This window comes from Oenanthe melanoleuca, chromosome 3 (genome assembly GCF_029582105.1).
Source record: "Oenanthe melanoleuca isolate GR-GAL-2019-014 chromosome 3, OMel1.0, whole genome shotgun sequence".
NCBI lineage: Eukaryota > Metazoa > Chordata > Aves > Passeriformes > Muscicapidae > Oenanthe > Oenanthe melanoleuca.
Window position 1 is genome coordinate 92,754,313 of NC_079336.1, and position 23,202 is coordinate 92,777,514.

A 23,202-nucleotide genomic window follows, 5' to 3' on the forward strand; every position below is an offset into this window, starting at 1 on the left:
TTCTTGCACAGTGTAAACCACACACAGGAGCTGTGCAAGTTTCAGGCTCTTCCCTCCAGCCATAAAAATTACGCAACATGCACTGCCTGTGTGCTAGACACACAAAGAACTCTTTTATAGAAATGGTGCCATAAAAATATTACAGACTGCTAGAGCAATCACCAAAGGAACCTGTCAAAAAATTGTCAAAATGTTTAGAAAGATCTTCCCTTACTAGTGCAGACCTTTATTTGCTAAAAGGAATAAATTGGAAGGTGCTGTTTGGATACTCTAAATTCCTTCATCTGCATATCCACTTAATCCACACTGAGGAAAATTAACAATGTTCTTTTGGTCTTAGGGTACCACAAGCAATATGATTGCTCCTCCTTTTCATTTTACTTGCAAAGAAATATGTACACTGTACTACATACCATAAACCAGGCTACTTAACAGAAGCAGAACTCACAATGACAGGGCAAAAGGAAGCACTTGCAAATCTCAATTTCTGATTTGACTTCACATAAATAAATAAATTCCTACCACCCTAAAGGTTAAGAAGTTACATACAAAGATAGTGAATTTCTGGACTTTGTTGCTACAGGAAGTTATGGAGAGAGATAAGATCAGCAAGCTACAAAAGAAATTAGAAGAATTCACGGGTAACAGGTTCTTAAAAAAATAATAAAAGGAATCTGTAGACATGTTCCAAAACACCTTAAAACAGACAATGGATTCCAGGGTGCTGGCAGAGGGAGAGGAAGAGAGATCCCCATGGGGCTGCTGGCAATTTCTTCCAAGTAGTTTCTCCTATTGTTCTTCTCCAGGATGGTGTATGGGACTACACTGACCAGTGGTCTGCACCAGCAGGCCACTTCTCCAATCTTGATGCCACTCTAATATTAAAATCTCTGTAGTTCACACAAAACCCAACTCCTTCCATAGGCAGGGAGAATCATAGAACCCTGGTATCTGTCTTGTTTAAATTACACATCCTGTTTTCTTTGTTTTGTTATCAAGGCAGTTAAATCTAAGATAGGAAGCAAAGCCTTTTAGATAAAAAGTAATTTTCTATTGTTTTAAGTAGTCAGAAGGAAATCCCAGTTTAAATAAACAGCCACTCTGCCCAGGGATCACCACTGGGGAAATGCTGGCAAGCTTTCTTTTTCAATCTGACATATTTTTAAATTTTAGATGTAACAGCTTTCAATCCTATTTGCATTATTTCATAAGTAATCTACAGCTACACTATTTTTGATATATTTTTATCTAATATTTCATAACAAACCAGTCAACCTAAATCCAGTCCCTACAAGCCCTGTTCTCTGGTTATCAGGTAACACCAGAAAAGCATTGCTCCATGCCCCTCTGAGAGATGTAAGGAATTCAGAAAGCAAAATGCAGAATTAGATTGAATTTGACACAGCTAACAGACCTGTGAGCTCTGTGAAGAAACTTCAAGGAGTTCAATACCCAAATTTTACGCTGAAGAAAAAATAAAAAGAAAGAAAAAAGAATGCTGTGTATATCTGCTAGAGAGGCTGGTGTGTTTACAAGAGATGTGACAATGTTGCCCTCATTACTATCACACACACGGTGTTTAATCTCTGTGGTAAGGAATTAGCCAGGAAAAGCGCTTTGACTTCCAAGAGACACTAAACCCAACAGGAAAGCTGAACACAGAGAACTTTACAGGCTTGCAGAGACACACTGCCTGCAGTGCTCTGAAGAATTTTAAAGCAATCCCAACTACATAAGTTATGATCTCCCACATCTCAGCTCCCCCACGGCTACTAAAAGGATGGGAAGTTTGCCAATCCTATCACCTTTAACTACTCAAGACTGATACAGCAGTGTCTGGCCAGACCTGCTGCAATGTCAAAAGAGAAAAACAACTCCAGCTCCTGCTTCAGCTGGAGAGCTAACAATAGATGCAGTGCATTCCACGGATCAAATAGAGCTGCAAATAATCCCAGCATTTTTTGCTATGGTCATACCGAGTACACAGGCTGTCACTGAAGCTCTCCCCAAACTGGGGAAATACTGGGGGAAGTCTTGGGGCTTCTGTGGCCTGCAGCCACTGGCATTTTATATTATCATCTCTCAAGATGAGCAAATAGATTCTAAAGTGGCTTGAGATGACCAAGCCTCATCTATATCATAGAGCAAGACACTCAAGTTAGAAAACAAAAATTCACATTTTTAGAAAATAACCTGTTTTGCATACAAGGCATATAAAAGATCTATTTAAATGCAAACTAAATTTAGCATTGATAGTTCAGTTGCAGTTTTTAAACAGGAAAAAATCCTAAAGACCTCTAGAGGAATAAAATGTTTTAAAATTATTTTAATTAACATCAGAAAAGTTGTTCCATTAACTTCAAAATTTTTAGGAAAGGAATAGCAAAAAAAAAGCAGGTAACAGTTTCAGACAAAAATTCTGCTTCTAATTTCTACAAAGCTTGCAACGAAATACAATTTTAGCAAGTGCCAGACATCATTATCAGCACTTACTGAAGCTTTATTTTGACCAAGCATAATTCAATTCCAAAACCTTGAGCTAAGTTATAGGTAAAACACAGAAAACAAGTGGGATGGCTATATGCATTGCACAAGCTTGTAAGGACACCACTACCAATCAAGTCCTCCTCACTCTATTAAATTTTTTGGTAGCAGCTCCACAGCTGCTGGGCTATGAAGATGGTACTGTGGATGTTCTCCTGATCATCCCACCAACATGTATCTGTAGCCCTACAGTAATCACCTGGAAAGCATCCTTGGCAGAAAGCTGACAGAAAGACACTCACTGCCAAATGAACATTTGTTTCATTAAGAATACCACTGAGAGAGGTTTGGAATGCAAGTATCTATTTCAGTTTTCACTTGTGCCTTTGCTGGCCCCATTGTTTAAAATATCTGGCTGGGAGCAAAAGGCAGCACTCATTTATGAAAGGTACATGATGCCCCTGATAGGAAAAATGGCCACTTACCTCACACCTCTGGATTTCACTTAGCTCTCTCTGTACATGGAATTTGCTGGATAAAAAACTTGGGCACTCTCCCCACTCCCATTCCTCTTTTGATCTGTTCTTACCTACTGTCTACAAAGCCTAACTTCCAATGGGGAGACAGTCAGCATGAAGTTACTCACTTAAGCCTAAAGATACTCAGCAGTGTTTAGGAGATGAAAGGAATTCCATGAAAAGACCATAACTACACAGAACAGCTTGTTGCAACACAAAAGGAAAGCAAAATGCAAAAGGTCCTCATGTTTTCAAAGCTGTTTAGCAGACACAAGTGGTCATACTTTTCACTTTTCACTTTTTAATAAAAATTCAAATAGTTTCAAATAGAAGTAAATAATCCATGATTACCAGTTTAAGAGCTTATCCCCTAAGTTTACCAAGTAGCTACACAGAAAATTAGTATTTGATAACACAGTCTAGCAGTACTTCCAGCACTTTCAGACAATTATGAAACACAAATAAGCCATGTACAAAGGAGACAAACCACCTGTCTCTTCAGGTAGTATTTTTGCTAGGTGCAGAAGCCAGGACTACTCTCAGTAAAACTATCACTCATGGTACAAAGCTTCTTCAAGCAGAGCTTTATTTTCAAGTAAAATATTTTGTTTCAGAAAATGATTATATTGTAGAAGAATATACTATAAATCACAAAACACTCTCTAATGCATTAGATTTCCTCAAAGGTTTCTAAACTATGCAGATTCCTGTTATAACAAAACAACTCATTCTGGTGAAAACATGGAATTTCTGCTGAAACTCAGAGCAAATTTAAGATTCAATACAGAACTCTGCTACAATTCACAGCAGCAAGCAACAGCCTGGGCCAGACTGAAAGGATTTTAATCAGGTGCCTGCAAACACTGGTACAGTAAGGGAATGAAATCTGACACAGTGCAGTTGTGTAACCACAGCAAGGAGAATTTATGGTAAAAAGAGGGTTATTCCTGCAAAACCAACCTCCTCCCCTCTTTCAGGCTATCATCAGTAGGTTGTAGCCCAACATCTCACCCCATAACCTGCTCCACCATGCTTGGATCCCAAGAGGGTAATCCTTCACAAAGTGATCCCTGAGCATTACCAGGGGAGCTCACACCATTCACACTCTTTAGGCTTCAGTCTTTTCTCTGCAGTACTGCCAGTGATACCAGCAACAGATTGCTCCTTTTACAAAGCTCATGTTCTCAACTGTGCAAAAATTTGCATTGCACCATGACTGATGACTTTTTTTGTGTCTGCATTGACTATGTACCTTCTCCCCATGGGAAAACCTTGAATGTCATAGCTACAAACCTCAGATTTCAGGAGACTGCAGTTGTTTGGCTTAAACTTAACAGATACAATTCCAAGCTGAGAAATTTCCACAAAACTACTACTACTTGAGCTGGTGTTCAGAACCTCAGCCCATGGAGGGATGTCAATCAGGTTTGCAGAAGCCCATAGCCCAGTGTTACATCCAGAGCAGATGTGAGGTTTTGAATGGGGAAAGAAGCAGGCTGTCATATCTAAAAAGAACCTATGCTGAACTTCAATCACAAGAAAAACACCAGAATAAACTGGTGATAACAAATGCATCTTCAATGCCATTTGTGAACTAATGATATCCAGTAAGTTTCATTTCCTCCAGTTCTTCTGGCATCCTACACTAATTACCACAGAGGGCAGATGCTGTCAAATGACTTTGCACTTGACAGCATTCACAGGGCATTTCTGTAAGAGATGTATACACAAAATTACTGTAAGGAGAGCAGAAAGGAGATCTGAAAACCTTATTCAGACACCAGATGCTACACTCAGAGAAAATACATCAAGTGCAGCTTTGCAATGCCTGGGCTGCAGCAGAGCCATAAAGAGATGGAAGAGTATTCTTGCTATCAGAAAGGACATGAGCCCAGAAGAAGATGCAAGCAGGGTAAGAATTCTGACTAATATTAGCATCCTGGAAGAGTGACAGAAAAAAAAAATGTTCAGGTCATACATTCCAGTGAACAGATGCAAATTAGTACATGACAGACTGGACAACAATCAGCCTTAGCTTCCAAATGATGAGGACCAAGTGGAAAGCAACAACTGGCAGGAGGTCTTAAAACAGACCACAGTGAAAAATTAATTAAACTGGTGAGCTCAATCTTGAAAAGACTCAGGAGAAAGACAGCCTCACATACTCTAGAGGTAGCTTCTGAGAGAATAAGCTGGTCTGTACTGCCCACAGTTAGTGAATATGGAAACCTTAATATACAGAAGGAAGATTTAAATACTGTAATGAGACAAAACCTCCAAGGATAATTCAGAATGGGAAACAGTTTCACAATAGAGGTGTACTGTCTCAGATGAAAAGATAAATGAGGTGCCCAAACTGCAACCTAGAGACCAGACCCTGCAGGAAAAATCAGTCTGCCTAGATGGCCTTTGACATAATTTTTCTCTGGAGCCTCCACAGATTTAGCCAAAGAAAATGTGCAGCTATTTTGAAAAGCTGTTCCTTGCTGCTCAGAGGGTACCACAACACCTCCTTCTTTAATAACCAGGCCTACATCTGCCATGTAACCAAAACTCACAAAAGTGACCCATTTCACCATTTATTGCAGACCAGGTGCACTTCCAGTTCCCTAAAAGGAGCCACTGAAGTAGACTGTCCCAGTCAGATAAGTATTACCCATCTTTTAGCTGTATGGTAAAGGAAAGATCAACTTAGTACAATCCAAAGCACCTTCAGAGAAATCCACCTGGTCTGACCTCCTCAATGGACAAAGTGTCCCAGTCCTGTCTCAAAAGCTGATGGATAACTATTGATGGATGTTAATTGGCTAAAGCTAGCAATTCTGATCAAGCATAGTACAAGGAGCCCACAGATTCCTGGAGTTTGGGTTCCTCCCTGGCAAGCACACCTTTTTGTGATCACAGTTTTCTTCATGTGCATGCTCTACTAACAGGGCAAGAACTACCAAGAGTTACAGTGATTTTAGGGAGCACATGCAGCTGACAATCTAGCTGCTCCAAACCTACATGTCTTTCAAATATCATGGCACATTATATTTGGCCTATTATTTCAATTTTTAAAGAACATGAAAAATTACACTGTATTCTGTTTAAAAAAATAAACTCCAAAGTTAAAAAAAAAGTATATGAGTTAAGAGCACCTCAAAGCTCTGGTTGCTTATATATGAGGGAAGGAGTGACTTGCAGTTGTAAAACCATTAAAAAGTCTTAGTTACATACTTACTCCTCTCACCCCTCCCACCTTTTTTCTCAGACTGCCTCTGACTTTGGATAGATGAACTGAGGAGTAAACGAACAGCTAGTAGGTTTCTTCATTATTCAATGTGTAGTGACGTTTTTTGCACATTAATCAAAACTTGCTCTGAATACCAAATTCAGAAGTTATTCACAGTTTAAGCACAGTGTCATAAAATATAGCATTTGAGAGCTTCAAACTTGAGCATAGCTTCTTTTGAAGAAATTAGCAAAAGTTGGAAAGTAAAGGAGAAACAGAGGAGAAGTTGTTTCCTGCATGGCAGAGCTGAAGCACAACTGGTGCACCCAGTCTTCTGATGCTGCTCATTTAATCCAAGATGATCTAGGGGCCTTTGTCTTCAGTGGCCATCTAAGATTCTCTATGCTTTGAAGGACTAAGGCAGATGCTGAATAATTTAATGTTTCAACAGATTAGGCACACAGTCTTAAGTTAGTAAGAAAACAAGCCAGGACACAGCTAATGAACACCCCTGACAACTCTCAACCAGCACCAAAGGACAGAAATTCTTTGAAAAATAAGAAGCAGTCAGTGCTTGCAGGAAACACTGAGCTGAGTCCATGAAATCATCTTATCTTCAAGCAATTCCCTACCTCATTCATTAAAGACTTTGCAACCTCTGCAAGAGCAAAAGACAAGCTAAACAAAAACAAAACTACAAAAACCCAAACCAACCAACCAAAAAAAAAAAAAAAAAAGCAGGCTTCAAACTACAATCTATTTCTATTTGCAATCCGGAATTCAGGCTCTATTGTAGGGGAGGAAAAAATAGCAAAAACAGCATAAAAACACTCACATGTTCCAATATCCTTTTTGAGATAATTCTGCATCTGGTGTATACATACAGGTATTAATTAATGACCAAGAAGTAGTAGGGTAGTGTCACTGCTCCCATATCCACAAAGATTGTATTGATTTCTTTTCAACAGCCAAACAGAACTTTGGACCACTGTATCAAATCTCCAAGATCTACCCCAACTTAATTTCAATTTGGGAGGGAAAGATGATGGATATGAAAAGCTGACTAGTTCAACATAGCCCTACTTATAGCAGCATAGCATCTGAAATTAGTTTTTAAATGCTCTTTGTGCTACAATCAGAGAATTTCCAGAACATCCACTTTCTACTCTGAGTGCCTTTAAGATTTATCTAAGCAGCCTACCAGCACACTACTTAAAACTTACAGCTCAAATTTCCCAATTTCCTGGATATATTCTAGAACTTCTCCATCTACACACTAAAATAAGTTCACTTCATTGAAGTTACAGATGAAAATACTATCTTCACAATTAAATTATATTCTGCCTCCCTTCTCAAGAAGTGGAGCCATTTTTACAAATTCCTGCTGTTCCCTGTGCCAAAAGGTGGAACTAAAGCCATCATAGCACTGAAAGTCACAAGCAGTTTTCTCATTATTGCCAAACACTTGTGCAATAGAAGCAGATTCCCCTTCCCAAAAGAGGAAGCAAAAAGCCCCAAGCATCCCCATCCATGTATTTAAATCATTTTTGTGACAGAGCTCAGGTTTGATCTTCCCAAATGCCACAATAATTTTTTAGGTTGCATGAAGGTCTCTTTGTGAACACAAACGTTTTTTATTGTGTGCCTGTTTGAGAGCAGGCACACAACTCCCTGGCATTGAGGTCTGAATTAAGCATCAGACTACGAGAGAGGCATTTGTGTTACTAAAGGCTGCTTGCTCAATGATGCTTTATAGATCAGAGACACCCCCTTGGCAAAACAAGCAAGAGAACAGTACTGAGAGGTGTTTTGAATCTTTTCCTAGCTTTACTTCAACTCTTTCTTTTGGTTTCTGCTTTATTAAGAAGCCACACTTAAGTACATTTATCGTAGTATTTTTTTCAAACCTACTTTCAAATCTGCTTCAGATTTAAAGAGATGTTAGACAGTTCTAAGAGCAAGAAAGTGACATTATTTCACCTGCTAATTTAAGTATCTACCTTAATTTCAGCTTAGATTTTGTGAATTGTCTTCAAAACCCACACGAAAATTCAGAAAACTGACTAAAACAAGATGGATTACTACATAGTATAAACATCTGAGACACAATTCATATATTACAAAACCACAGTATTACAAATCCTCAGCTTTCCAGTTTCTGTATTTCAAACATCTATATTGCTTGACAGACATTGAAGCAAAGATCCAATTAACATCCTTCTAGATTTCAAATATTACTTTTGTCTTGTTTTCCACTACAGAAGACTAACTAGATTATAAAATAATGCCTTACCAGATGTTGTCATTTGTCCATTACTTAATTACTGGTTCCAGAGCCACAGAGGGTAATTTTCCCAAACACGCTCTAAACATTTATTCCAGAATCCATTGAGAGCAAGTGCACAGAATTTAGATGCTGAGACTGGTTGGGTTTAGCCCTGGGGGCAATGGGGAGGTAGGCAGAGGAGCTACGAACATATTCAAATATTCAAGTTAAATCTGATCATTAAAAATTAACCAGATATTTCGGTTTCAGGATTCAGATAGTGCCATCTGCATTAACTGTCTCTGCATCACATATAAAGGTTTTCACAATTCACAGCCTAATATTTTTCCCATATAACAATTTTTTTTCCCTTTTGAAGTGTTAACCCGTTGCCTGGCAATGCCATCCCACCTCGGGGAAGATCACCACCACCCCTTTTTGTCTGGTTGGAGGCTGATTGTGCTGCACAGGTGTCCCATCCACCCGAAAACAAAGGGAGGCTCTGCCAGTGCACTGACGTCACCACAGCCCCAGAATAGCAGCTCCAACCCATCCTTCATACTCCAGTGCTACAGGAAGCCACAACCATACCCTCCTGCTCAAGTATAAAATGAACGGGCACAGATATGTGCCGGGAATACCAATTTAATATATCCTGTACTAAGTGACATTCTGTTTGTTGCATAGCAACAGGAATCTACTGCAGAAAAACAATATGGAACTTTTTTTTTTTTTTTTTTCACTTGCCAAGCTACAATTAACCCCAGTCTTCCTGAGAAAAAAACATCCACAGCATAAACGTAACCTTTGTCACCAGTCCACCAAAGATGTTATCCAGCATTTACTCTGTTCTATATTAAAGTGATCCCGTGCATTTAAGTGGCTGGAGGATATGGTGCTGCCAAGAGAAAATTCCCTGCTGCAGTGCATAAGGTGAACAACATTTTAATTCTATAGTAATGACCAAGAGAAAGTTCTTAGATGCACAAAACTTCCATTCTTAAGCATGAAATGCTTTCATCATTTTACAATATTTCTGTCATACCAAGTAAAAAAAAAATAAGGCACTCAAATTCTGAAAGAAAAACCAATGGCTTTGTTTCTACATGGTTTTGCTTTGTATTGTTTGGGGGATTGGTTTTGTCTTACAAAATATTAAAAATTAGCACCTACTTAAACTACTTTGAATTTAAAATCAGTTTATTTTCAGATTTCATAACAACGTATGTACACCTAAACTCTGTGCCTCTTCATGGGAAAGTTTTTTGTAAGACAGTATGAATTGCATAAGACCTCACCATGTTCCCAAAAGAAAACTACAATGACACAAGTGGTTGGGAAATCAATACATTGATACATCATAAATTATATAAAATAATGCACCTGCAAATTGGAGAGAATCCTCTCTCAGGTTTTTGTTTCTTTGCTAGTTCTTTCTTAAACACCCTCCCCACTCCAAGGGAATGACAAGACCAGGGTAAGCTCACTGAGAATTGCAACCAAAATACTTGATGTGAGGGTTTTGGGGTAAGTCTAGTCCCTGCATCCACCCCAAGCACAGACATACTCAAGGACCAGGAGGTAGTTAAATTCAGAAGGAAAGAATGTGAGATTTTAAATACATGGACTCAAAATCTGTTGAATGCTGAGACTGGTACTACACAAATCACCAAATCTGCAAGCATTCCTCAAAGTTACATGAACAGTCTTCATATCAAGGTATTGTTTTATTGTCAGGGCAGGGATCACTGCAAGAAGAGAGGTTGCTTGCTTTGCATCCATCTGCCCTAAGAAAAGGAGGCATGGAAACTCAAGGCAATACACCCAGGGTACTCAGAACTAGACTCCTCTATACTGTGGCAACTTGGGATTTCAACAGGGAAAAAATAAAACCCTACTATTAAGTATTATTAAGTATTAGTCATGTCTAAAGATGCAACTCTTGCAATGCAATCCACTTCTATCTTCATCTTACAGATTTACTATACAAAAGTCACACTAGTGACCAAGACCATGTCTTCAGAAAAATAACAGAGATGGGCTCTTTAGAAAAGGCATTCCAAGCATCCTTTTCCTCCAGTGATTTCCAGTAGTCAGGTGCTTCAAAGAAAAAATATATCTTCATGCTTTACATGGAAATAGTAACATCTGAAAAATATTTTCACAGGTTTACTTTCTGACATTGCTCACTGTAAAGCAATTTCCACTTCCTTTATGCAGACACTGTCTTTGTAGAGTAATAAAAAAACAAATAGCAATTTAAATAGATCTTACAGCTGCTAACCTGTTTTCAAGCACCCAATTCCTTAAGCTCTGAAGTAAGAATTACACCAAATATTGTCAGACATCAAGACTATGAGCTACCTATGAAAAATAAACCACACAGTAACATTTATCTGTATCTGCAATGTGCCTGCAACAATCCACACAGTACAAAATCTCCACATGGTGTCTGCAAAAAATTGAGCAACTTTCTGAGGAACTCAGCCCTTGGATGTGTGAAATTGCCTGTGTCCTGTCCCCCACCACTGCAGCCAGTGATCTAATAAAAGATACTGCCTCTCCTTATAAAATCTTTGTCATGTTTATAAGCTTAGAGCAACACAGCTACAGCAACAGTATTCATAACCTGCAAGCAACCTTTGTGCTTGTCTTACTGCCATCCATTTGTGGATTTAGCTATTGCTGGAAACAGTGACATACACCTGTTCTATCAGCAACTAAGGAAGGTACACAAAATAAGAGGAATACCCTTTGGCTTCAAAGTCACCTTTATAGTATGCCAAAGAAGAAGCCTGAAGCCACCCTATACCTCCAAACTTCATGAACAGACTACTCAAAGATACTGCCAGAATACAAAATCAAGTCCCTGAGCACAGCACTCCTTTACTACACAAGGTCAGATGAAAAGTGCAGCAGTAATCATCCTGAGATTAATTCATATATGATGCAGTTAACACAGCTGATCACCAAACTAAAGGCTACTGGACTCACCACATTACACTGTGGAAACTAGAACAGTGGTACCACCACAAGCCTTCAAACTACAGCATGAGATCTTTAAGATGCAAAATCTGACTGACTTCTTTCATGTCTTTACTGCTTTGGTCTTTCTCAATCTCAAAGTAAAAATTTTATCCAAAAACCACTACTGCATTTCCACTCAGTAGCTGAAAACCCAAGGAAACCATTGAAATGGTTCAAAACCTCATTCTCAATTACTCTCCAAACACATAACACTAAAGAAGCAGTTGAACTACTGGATTCAACTTGTGCTAAGTTCAAACACTTACTACTCAAGTGCTCTGATCACTCATCTCCTCATCCTCCTGCTCATGATTAGACACAAGTCCCCTGCTAGTTTTCCAAAATGGACCTCTCCTCTCCTCAGCCTTCTCTTGGTCAGAACACTGAACAGGAAAGGTCTTTCATGCCTTCCTCACCCCTCAAACAGCAGGCTCTAACCAAGGGAAAAAAAGCACTGACCACTAGAGATAGATCTACTGTCTCCAGATGCCAACTTCAGACCAGATGGTTCATATCTAGATGGTTCATAGGAAGGCAGTCCTGTGTCCCAAACATGTTTATTTCACATACATACATCAGACACTTCTTGCACCATCCTCCTGTTTCACTTACACTAACATGAATCAACTAAATACATCAGTGTGTGACAATAAATTAAAACGTGATATAACCTCTGACTATATTCAGAGATTTCTATTAAAGCAGAAGTATTCTGAACTAGAAAAAAAGTACCTCTAAACATAATTTTTTTAAAAAATCAGCATTTCTGCTAAAGTAGTACATAACCAAAACCAAACCACACCTGCTCTTAAGTAGCATGTCCAGTGATTAGACTTACATATACAAATGCTAAACTTCAATACTCATCATTTTCCAAGTGCTGTCATTCACTATTTTGATTCATTATCTCTGCCAAAATTAGGCTCATTTGGATTAGCTTTCACTGTTTTGTCAGTCTGGCCACACAACCTATTTCAGACAATAGGTAACTATGTTTATTCTGAAGTTGTGAAGTCCATTTACCATCATCCACAGTAGCAAACTGCAGGTTTCTAAAAATGGGCTTTGCAAACGTGTTCAAGAACACAGCACAAGTTTTCTAGGAACATGGGAGATATAATAAAAGGTGTACACATCACTATGCACTGTTTATAGAAGACTGCAAGCTTTTAAAAGAAAACAAAGAGCAAAGAGATACAGGAAAATACAGGGAGAAAACAAGTTTTCAAAATGAGTAGCAGTACATAGTGTTCATTGTAATGCATTATTGACATGAACAACATACACTAGCTGGAAAAGAAAAATTCTTGCTTGTCTGGAGCTGGAAGCTTGGAACCTGAAAAAAGCCATAGATTCAACATAAGTTATTTGAAGAACTAGTGATTTTAGGCAGCAATACTACCAGGTTCAGTGCCCAGATTTACTCAGAGCATATGCTTAAGTCACATTAGCAAAGTCAACCAGAAAGCTGAAAGGAACCTAAAACTACCAACCACCTCTTTCCACCAATGCCAGTAAAAATACCACTAATGCAGCAGTATTGAAAGTTCTGTTGGAAATATATGAACTACAACAGAATCTTAAATCATCTTTCCATTCAGTACTTCCATTTTCAATCCCATACGACAGGCAAAAAATGCAACTTCAGTGGAAATCTCCACAAAATATAAACTTCTAATATGAAGACATACTGGTCTATAAAATTGAAATGAAAAAGCATTCACCAGATGGGACCACAATAAAACTTATCTTAACTACATGTCCTCCAAAGCATTTAAGTTTAAAAACTGCTTTCACTGTACAGTAACCTGCAATAAACTGACAGCAGGCAGTAGTCTAAAAAAAATTTTAGGCATTAAACTACATTTTAGGAAATTGCTCTAAGGACATTCATAGAATTTGATTTCCTCTAAATAGAAAATTTAAATATTTCTTCACTTGCTATAAAACTGGGACTAACAGATAATACAGGTTTTAGCTATACCAATGATTATTCTTGCTCTTTTACCATTCTGCTTAATTCCAGGGTTTAAAAGTTCTTCTGTTTTGAATTAGGTGGCAAGTATACTACAGAAAACAACCTCACCTCTCTTTCTGTAAGGAATTTGAAGGGAGTATAGATTATTTTGTAATCCAGTTCAGGAAACAGAAATTTCAAATTTGTGAAGAAAACACAGTGAAAGAACAATTACAAACAAAATCCTTCCAATTGCGTTTGTGCTGCAAACTAGAAGTTTAGAGTTATTTCTGGCAGCACACCAGTCCAGCAAAGTAGCATTTTTGTATCACCCTCTGGAGTGCAATCAGTTTCCATTTCTTTCTCCTATACTTCACCTGATGTCAGCACCTTTCTTTACCGTAATTTAAAAAAAAATAAATAAAAAGAATAAGAAAAAAAAATACACAACACCAACCCAGACACTTAGCAAAGAAGTAGACCAGTTTTGGACTAAACTGAAATTGTTTCTGCTGTTCTTCTTTTTCTGTTTCTGTTGTTCTTTCTTTGACTGGAGAATTTTCAATATGTGAAATTACTAATAGCAAATTATTTTTTTTGCCTGAATATTGACAGTGTTTTCTTTTAATAAGCCTTGCCTAAAGATTACTCATGGAGACAAGAGACTTGTACTTCAATTCCTCACATTAACTTGTGCATTGATTCCCAAAACATGTGCTTATTACAAGCAGTTCAACTGGAAAGACCAATCCAAAGTGGATTGACACATCATCTCACATCCCACTGAACAGTCCTGTTTTCTCCACCAGGCTGTCACCAGCATTTGGGCAGGAGACCCAGAGAGATGTCACATCACCTCCCCAGCAGCAGCTCCATAAGCCTCCCATAAGTGCCTACAGAACCATAACGTTAGGAGCAGCACACACCACCACATAACACCATCAGAGGCTGGTAAGCACAACATTCACATTCTCTTCTGGAACATTTTTAACATTAGTCATGAAATAGCTACAGTGAAGGAGACTTGTAATACATGATAGCAGGGGAGAGGTTTAGCAATTAAGGGAACAATTTGTTAGGAGTATTTGAAGCAAAATTCAACAGTTTCCTCTACAACCAGTATTGGTAGGGAGCATTTTTAAATCAGGCTTTATGACTTAAATATACGTTTTCATTTCTCATGTTAGAAAATTTGAAAGTTAAAATAAAGTGGCGCAGCTATTTCTAAAAGGAGAAAAAGTTCCTGTATATTATTCAACCAAAAAAGCTCCATACAAACCATGTTCTTTTCCAGGTTTGTGAGAACCCAAGGGAAGTTAGGGCAGGAGAGGCACAGCAGGGACACAGCAGTGGCTCCTCACCTGGCAGGTTTAAATACAGACAGACACAACAGCAGCTTCACTCCCACATTAATCCTAAGGGAGATTCTAACAGCCCAAGAGCACAAAGGAGTTGTATTGAATTCCCAAGGACTGGCAGGGCAAGGTGGGGTGGGAGACTGAAGAAGGCACCAACAGATATCACAGCTGATAGCTCAGCAAGGCTGATGTGACTGCTGTAAATGCTACACTTAATTTGAGCTTCTACTAGAAGTCAAATTTTTTTGAATCAAACACAAAAAGCACCTATTTTCTGCTCTCTCTCACCACTACAGCACTCTTAAAACCTAAACATGCCTGGATGTTTAAAGAGCTGGCACATGTATTTCTCCATTGCTGAGCAGAAGCAGGCATGAACTGTCAAAAGCAATTCTAGATGAAAGGTCAAAGCAAAGAAGGGAGTAATATCTGTTTCACAGAATACATTTGCTCTCTCTAGTAATGAAAGCAAATGACTCTATCCAGTGGTTCAATAACCTACTTCTATAATAGTTCCACATGAGCTGCCCTGGCATGGGAAGAAGCAGCCCTCATTACAAAGTATTTCCAATCACATGCCTAAGGCAGCGCCGAGAGACGTCACTTTAGGGCAAAGCATCCACTGAAACAGGTGCTGGGAGAAAAATGTTTCTGCTTTTTATGGAAGTGGAGAAAAAAGGCTTTTAGGCTATAGTGGCCCAAAGCAGGATGCCAACTAACTCGTTCTTGTTTTCTGACCTCCAACAGCAAACATGAAACCCTGAATCAGAGTCAAGAAAAAACTTGTACATGTCCTTCCAGAGAGCATTCCTGAATTATACACACTCCCAGACTGTTTCTAATTTTTAGAGGCTGACAACATAATTGCTAAGATGGTCATAAATAGCTTTGTCTAAAAAAAAAAAAATGTATTCTCACTCCTGCACTCTCCATTCACATGGTAATTTCTTAAAGATTTATACTTTTACTATCAAAATAATTCACTAAACTATCCAGAGGCCTTTCGGCCAAAACAGCTGTCAGATCCCATATCAGGTGGGCAGAAACAGCCTGTCCAAAAATTACTTGCAACTGTCACAAATAGAGTGCAAACTAAAGACCACACTTCTATCAGACAGATGACTCAGTCCATCTGTTAGTTTATTTAAGAACGAGGAAAGTAACCTGAATTCTTGTATCCACCTGAAAAAAAAACCTGCCCACACCACCAATTTTTCTCTTAAGATACAAGCAATTTTAGGAACTGTATTGCTTGCAGTTATGCATATCCAGTCTAATTTAATTGCCTGCTTGCACTTCCAACATTTTGTCAAATATTTCTCAACTAAATTAAGCTTCCTATTTCAAATACACCAATCAGGCAAGTATTAAAACTAAAGGCACAATTCCAAAGAGTTACCTTACATACCCAACAATAACTTAATGTCACCATCAAACTGATGGCCTTGCTGCTGTGCTATTTTACCACCTTAAATAACTGCAGTTATTGCAGCAGACTGAACTGTACTATTGTCACTAATAATGCTCTGGTATCCCACTTTCCTGGAAACCCCAGGAAATGTGCGTGGGCTCCTTCAAGAATTCCTAGTCCTAACGAAGGTACATGTTTTGTTACTTCTGCTGCAGGCTTTCACTCAGTAAACAGTGAGTATGGCATTAGTTTTCTTAGCACAACACCTAAAATATAATGAAGGCTTACCAACCCAGGCATAAAATACACTAACTTTTAAAAAATAACATGAAGTGCATTCTGTAGCAACATATTTGAGGAGAAAAGCTGCTGATTGTAAGTAAATAGAAATTTCAGTGTGGTTTAGAGACCACAAATTTAGCTGCCCTTTTAGCTTGAAAACACTAGTGAGAATACAACATGACTTTTCAGAAAAGGCAAAATCTATAATAATTTAGCTGCTTGCCCTATCTAAACATGGAATGAAATTCACATATATATGATATGCATAGAAGCCCATCATAAACACAAATTATTATACTGGGCTCTGGAAATACTCAGATTTAAAATTTCCTAAAAATACTGTTTCTTTCCCAGTTCTTGGGAACTTGGGTAACAAAACCTGACTAAGCAGTCTGCTTTCTGACCAGCACACTAATGAAAAGCAATTCTTTCCCACACAAAGAAATGGATGTAGTAATCCCAAGAGAAGGCTGTACAGTTTGATTTTTAAAAAGTCAGTATCTTGTAAAGCTCATTTATTTTTATTGGAGTTAACATTCAAAATGAGCCTGATTTGAAAAAAAATAAAAATAAATGAAGGTAACTCAGCTAACGTTCACTGTAGAATCCCAGCTCTAGCAGCAGAGTTGTGTTTACCAGCATCTATAACACAGACTTCAACATATGCTACAATAAAAGTCTGTTCACACACATTCTTTTCATACAAATATGATGGCAAGTCATGCTATTACTAGAACAGGGGCACCAAACTCTGCTGTTACCTACATCTTCACCACTCTTCCCCCCACCATGTTCCAGTCAGCTGGTGAGTGGAAACCTCACAGAATATGCCCATTCCTGGATACCTATTATATTATAAGTGCTTTCAGGAAACTGTATTAGGGGCAGCACTTCTGTCAGCTAAGCAGAGTACAAAGAGAGCAACAGGTGTTTGTGGGAATCAGCTGTTTACCTAGGGCAGGAGACACAGATACACACAGCCCTATTCAAGCTGGCTCCTGAACCAAGTAACCTCATACTTAGGCTAGAACATTTAACTGGGATATTCAATATTCAGAGTTTCTCTGCAACCTAAAACCCCTAACAGATGTTATTCAAATAGCATATCATTTCAATTTGAATACAAAGCAGACTTCTGCAAGAATTAATGCTTGTGGAGTGTCGGTGTTTGTGTCTTACAGAATTGCTGATTATTTTAACATTCAAAGCTGCTCTTCACAAAGATGTTTAGTGTTATTTGACAGAAAGAAAAGCAGTTTGCTCTTTGGTAACTGACCAGCTAATCACCCAGACAAGACCCAAGATTTTAACACAAAATCATCAGAATTAGTTCAGGCTCACGATGGCTGAAGAATAGCCAAAGCACAGGAAAGAAAGTGAGGGTGCTTTCCCCCGCCCTATCCCAGTTCACCTCTTTATTTTTTTATTCTTTGGAGCACCAACTGCATACTTACCTGCCCAACAGCAATGACAGAATGCAGTTTACTCATTCCACGAGACCATCAGTATTGTGCCAAAAGTATATTTTTAGTATAAACTGCTAAGATTTAACAGCATCTGCTGTTCCAGAGGAGCTGTATATGAAATACTGGTTGATTGTCCTATGTACCCTGTCACTCCTCACCCATCAGACCTTGCCTTAACAGTAAATGCACATTAAAAGTCACTGCCTTTTAACAAAATACAGCATGAAGATATTGTTTAAACATGTTTCAGAAATATACCATCAACCATAGTCTAAACAAGTCCAAAGAGAGAGCGTGCAGTGAAAGCTTGCCATTGTACTGGAGTCAGACCAATTAAACAAAACTGAGTGAATTTAATAGTGCCTCTATAGAGAGAAAATACTTCTTTAACCACATCATTTTTTTAGCCTGTGTAGTTTAATTGGTACAGCTTGCTCCTTTTTTTTCCAGAGGGCTGGAAACAAGCATTCTGGAAGTCAGTTTCCTTTGAAGCACCCCACGACCACTCATCAGAGTGACCCTCCAAGTCACAACTGCATCTCCCCCTCACCAGCCTGATGCTCTGCAGGCACGAGCCAGTAATATATTACCTAAATTCACTCACTGCTGCGAGTCAACTATTCAAACATCTAAATAAGCAACCTAAGGGTAGGTTCAACCTAGACACTTTCCTGTTGTGCTAGTTAAGAGAAAGAAATACTTGTGCTCCCTCCAAGCTGGCACAAGTCCTAGCACACATGCAGTTACATCAGTGAACAGTGAGCACTCTTGCTGCTATAGCTCACTTCACTCAGCATCACCCGCACAACTCAAGTGCTTTTTGCCAGCACGAAACCCAAACTTACACGGGGCTTCCCAAGGTATTTATGCCAAGTCCTGCTCGATTAGCAGCATTCATTGTGCTAAAGGCTGTCAGGATAATTAAAAAGAACACCTCTGCTTAAAGGATCCGGATAAAAACTGTAGGTTTTTCCAAGCTGCAACTTTTCGTTTGCAAGGTATTTTACTTCTACATGAGCAACACGAATAACTGAAAATAAATTATCACAAGACAAAACAAAGCTTAAAATAACGTAGGACATAAATACCAACAGCTAACAAAGAAAACTAGAGGGAAATACAGGAACACAATTCTAAACAAAACAGCAGGGAGATTGTTCCCATGCTTCCCACTGCAACACTACCCTTTCCATTGAAGGTGCACTGAAAGGGGGAACCCTCACATACAAAAAAAAAAAAAAAATTATTAGGATTTTCCTGCAATTTACAGGGAATTCTAATGGCTCATCAGTTTTATGCAGCAGAGGAATTTGCCGACTTAGATCACGCAAATCTTGCCGGACCTCTACTCCAAAGGACCTTACACTCGTGTCTTTAAGACAAAGAAGGTTCACATCCAACTGTAAGGCAGACAATAACTTCCAGGCGGAAAAAAAAAAAAAAAAAAAAAAAAAAAAAAAGGCAGGCATGAGTAACTCGTTTCCCCAGCTGTCTGAGTGAGGGGCAGGCCTACAGGGAGCACGGCGTCCCCGAGCAGCCGGAGCAGCGCTCGGCCACCGAGCCGCATTTCTCACCGGGTCCTGCACCAATCCAGAAAGCAGATTATGGAAACAGAACAGGCGCTAAAAGCGAGCTGGGGGGAGGATGGCGGGGGGAAGGGGGGAGGCAGAAAATCGCCTTCAAATGAATGAGCCGGCGGGCAGCGGGAGTTCCCGGCGGGAAGGCAGCAGGCACCCAGCTCCCTCCAGCCTGCCGCCCCCGGCCGCGGCCACCGCTGTGTTTACATCCCGAACCTGCGAGCGCGACACTTCCCCGGCTGCCGAGAGGGGGATCCCCCTCCCTCCTTCCCCCCCGGCGCCTCTTTATTGATTACCGAGGGAAAAGCCCAGCTGCTGCTGCAATGCAACACGCGCCGGCTAAGGCGGAGGGGAAGGGGAGGAAGAAAAAAAAAAAAAAAAAAAAAGCACCAGCGGCAGAGAAAGAAAGGAGACGGGCGCCCGGGGCTCACGCCGTGCCCGGCCCGGGTCCCGCCGCCGCCCCCCGCCCGCAACTTCGCCGCCGCCGCCGCGGGGGGACGGGGCCGGCGGGCCGCCCTTCCCCCGCCGCCACTAACAATGGGCCCTTCCCCCACCGCGGGGCTCCCCTCGGCCCGGCCCCCTCCCCCGCCGCCGGCCGATCCCCCCGGCTCCCCGCCCCGCTCCCGTTCCCGGCCGCCCGCCGTCCCAGCCGGGGGGCGCGCAGCATCGCCGCCCACCCCGCGCCCGCCGCCCGCTCCGCAGCCGGCCGCTCACCTCATGGTGCTGCCCGCGGTCGGGGAGCCGCTCCCGCTGCCTCGCTCGCTGCGCTGCCTCCCCCGCCCCGCTCCGCTGCTCGCCGCGCCTCCGCAGAGCCAGAGCCCCGGAGAGCCAGACCCCCGCCCGGCAGCGCCGCCCGCCCGCTCCGCCGCTCCCTCCGCCGCCGGGCCGGGCCAGACCACCGCGGGGAGCCGGGGGTGGGAGGGACGGGGAGGTGGGGGAAAGGGGCGGGGAGGAGCGAACCACCGCGCGGGAAGGGCGGGGGGAAAGGAGGAGGAGGAGGAGAACGAGAGCGGGCGGGCGGGGGAGCGCGGGGGCGGCCGGAGACACCGGCGGGGCGGCGGGAGCGGCGGCGGGCGGGGGGACCGGGAGCGGCGGGAGGGAAGAGCGAGGGAGGCGGGAGGGAGGAAGGGGCGGGCGGCGGAGGCCGCGCCCACCGCCGCGCTGTGCCCGGCCGGCTCGCTGGGGCTCGGCGGCCCCGCCGTGGGGCGGAGGGACGGGGCGGCCGCAGGTGAGGCGGCGGCTCCTCGGCTGAACTGCCCGCCCGCGGCACCTTCTTCCGTGGCGGCCTCGGGAGTGGCCCCGGGGCGGGATGGGCTCCCGGTGCTCCCGGTGTGTGAGCCAGCCGCAGAGCCTTCCCTTCCCTTCCCCGCTGCCCGCACCGGGCTCCGCCGGCCGGGGATCCCCGCCCGGTGCGGGAGGAACGCGCAGCCCCGAGCCCCGGCAGGCGACAGCGCTGCCCCTCCGTGCCCCCGGTGGCCCAAGGCTTTTTCAGGAATGCAGGGATGTTGTTTCTGCATCTTCCCGTAGCCCCGCGCCTGTTAAATGCAGGTTTAGTTCTGCTCTCGGTACCCGCGGCGGACCCAGCACACCGTGCAAGTAACTTTAACCCAGCTCGCGTTCGGCTCCTTTGTGTCAGCTAGCGTTCTCTTTCGTCTCGGTTAAAAGAAATTATGAACAAGTGTCTTTGCAATTCCCAATGCCGTTAAGCCATCTTGGTGCTTCTGCACCTCCAATTTCATTTTTCCTTAGTGAATACCAGTGTTTTCTAGGGTCTTGTAGTAAAAATATACATGAGAAACAAATGTGTAAGCATCTTCTTTATTACACTTTCTAAAAGTGTCTAGACTTCTAGATACAAAAAGTGAAGAATTTTAAAAATATATATGTATTTCTGATGTAGGTTCCACATATTTATGGGGATTTTATTATGAACCTCAGATATTTGACACCACCTCTTCCTTGATCAGTCAGGCAGAATCACTCACTGTCAATTAATGGTGTCAGTAGCACAGTAAGAGATGAACTAATCAATGAGAAAAAAAAAGGCCAGTTGTTAGAAAATGCTAACTTGGGAACAAGGACAGGCTCTGAAACTGAAGATAATGAAGAATAGTTTAGTAAGAAAACATGTTTTTACTGGCATAGGGATGATGTCAATGAAAACGTTGCCGTAGAGGTGAATCACAAAATGCAGATGAGTAATCAGAAGAAAAGCGACATCATGATCTTAAAAATTGTGTACCTTTGTCAACAATGTAAAGACAGTCTGAAAAAGGGACACAATTGAATCTGGTAAATAAAATTACCTTAATTGCTTTCAGCAAATGCTGAGGACTTTAGTGACTGGCAGTGGACCTCAGTTCTTATGGCATAATGAATTTTCTAAGATCTGGGCTTCCTATCACCAGAACATCTCGAAATAAAAGATTTGGAAAGAAAGCCATTCTGGCAGTGAAAAGTCTCTTGGAGGTAGCCAAGCAGAAATGTTAAAATCTGTATCTAATATATCTCTGCATCTATATAGGTACATCTAAGTTGTGTGTCTAATGGGCTTCAGCAGGCACATCAGTAGAAGGAATGGCAGAGACAGTCAGAACAAGGAGGATTTTGTTCCAAGATACCAGTTGTTCTATAACAGAAATAATCAGGATCATAATGTGACTGTCCTGATGCAACTGTCTGGTCTTATTAGTCAAACCTAAAAGAATTTTGACTGTGACAGGTATATAAAAAATGTTGAAAGTATGCCTGGGTTCCAGGTCTGCCTGAGAGGGAATGAAAATAGCCAGAAGCTGTTACTCCTGCAAAATAACTATTATCGCTATTTGTGTTATATTACTTGGTGATCTTAGCCAAATCAGATATGGTCATAGCTGGATTTCTCAAGACCTACTCAGTGGTACAATAGAATTTGTAAAAATGCCAGAAGAATAATTTTGCATGCTGGCATCGCAGATGTCATCAAGTGCAAAGTCATTTTGGACACTAGCTTAGTCAAAAATCCCATTGAATTAATCTGTAACAAAATACTAAATCTGCAGTAACTCATATTAGCAGCTACATGAGAAGGATGAGAGCCAAAATTATATAGGGCAGAAATCAAATTATAAACGTTGAATGCCTCTTTCTTTCCAGGTCAATTTAGTGAGGTTATTGTCAAGAAGTTACAGTAGTCTAGCAGAAGAAGGAGTTAGTATCATGTACATGTTTATGGTACTCAATTATGCATTGAGAAATCTGCCTGCTCTCATAGCAGACCGCGTGCTCCCAAGCTGTAATAGCTCGTGTGCCCTGTGTCCAAGTCACTTGGTGTCACCTTTCTCACTGATAGGATCCTCCAGCAGCACAGCATGGGTGTCACTGCCCTCTGCATCCTCTCCCATTGCCGTTTCTTCTGGCAATGACAAAGCCAATGTGGCAGAAAGCCTTCTTAGCTGGTGGTGTCACGCTGATAACCTGAGGTCTGTGACAACCCATGAGGCAGAAACACATAATGGTTCTTCTAATCAGTGCCCAAGGATTGTGTTCATGCCCTTCTTCCTCTGCTTTCTTTGCATTCTTCCCTCTTGCATTTTCTGCTGCTTGGCTGCAGCTGAGGACTGGAATTCAGATGCTTCCAAAAGCTAAGCCAGCTCAGGTTGA

General features: G+C 41.3%; 1 protein-coding gene across 3 annotated transcripts in view; it reads right to left on the minus strand.

The window, feature by feature from the left end:
• Nucleotides 1-20,720, minus strand: part of ENAH (ENAH actin regulator) — an 88,210-nt gene extending 67,490 nt beyond the window's left edge. For all 3 annotated transcript variants that reach the window (XM_056487969.1, XM_056487968.1, XM_056487971.1), the window contains exon 1: nucleotides 20,275-20,720. In XM_056487969.1, the coding sequence (XP_056343944.1) occupies nucleotides 20,275-20,279 (5 nt within the window). In that variant the 5' untranslated portion in view covers nucleotides 20,280-20,720. The remainder of the gene's footprint in view (nucleotides 1-20,274) is intronic.
• Between the last annotated feature and the right edge of the window lie 2,482 nt (nucleotides 20,721-23,202).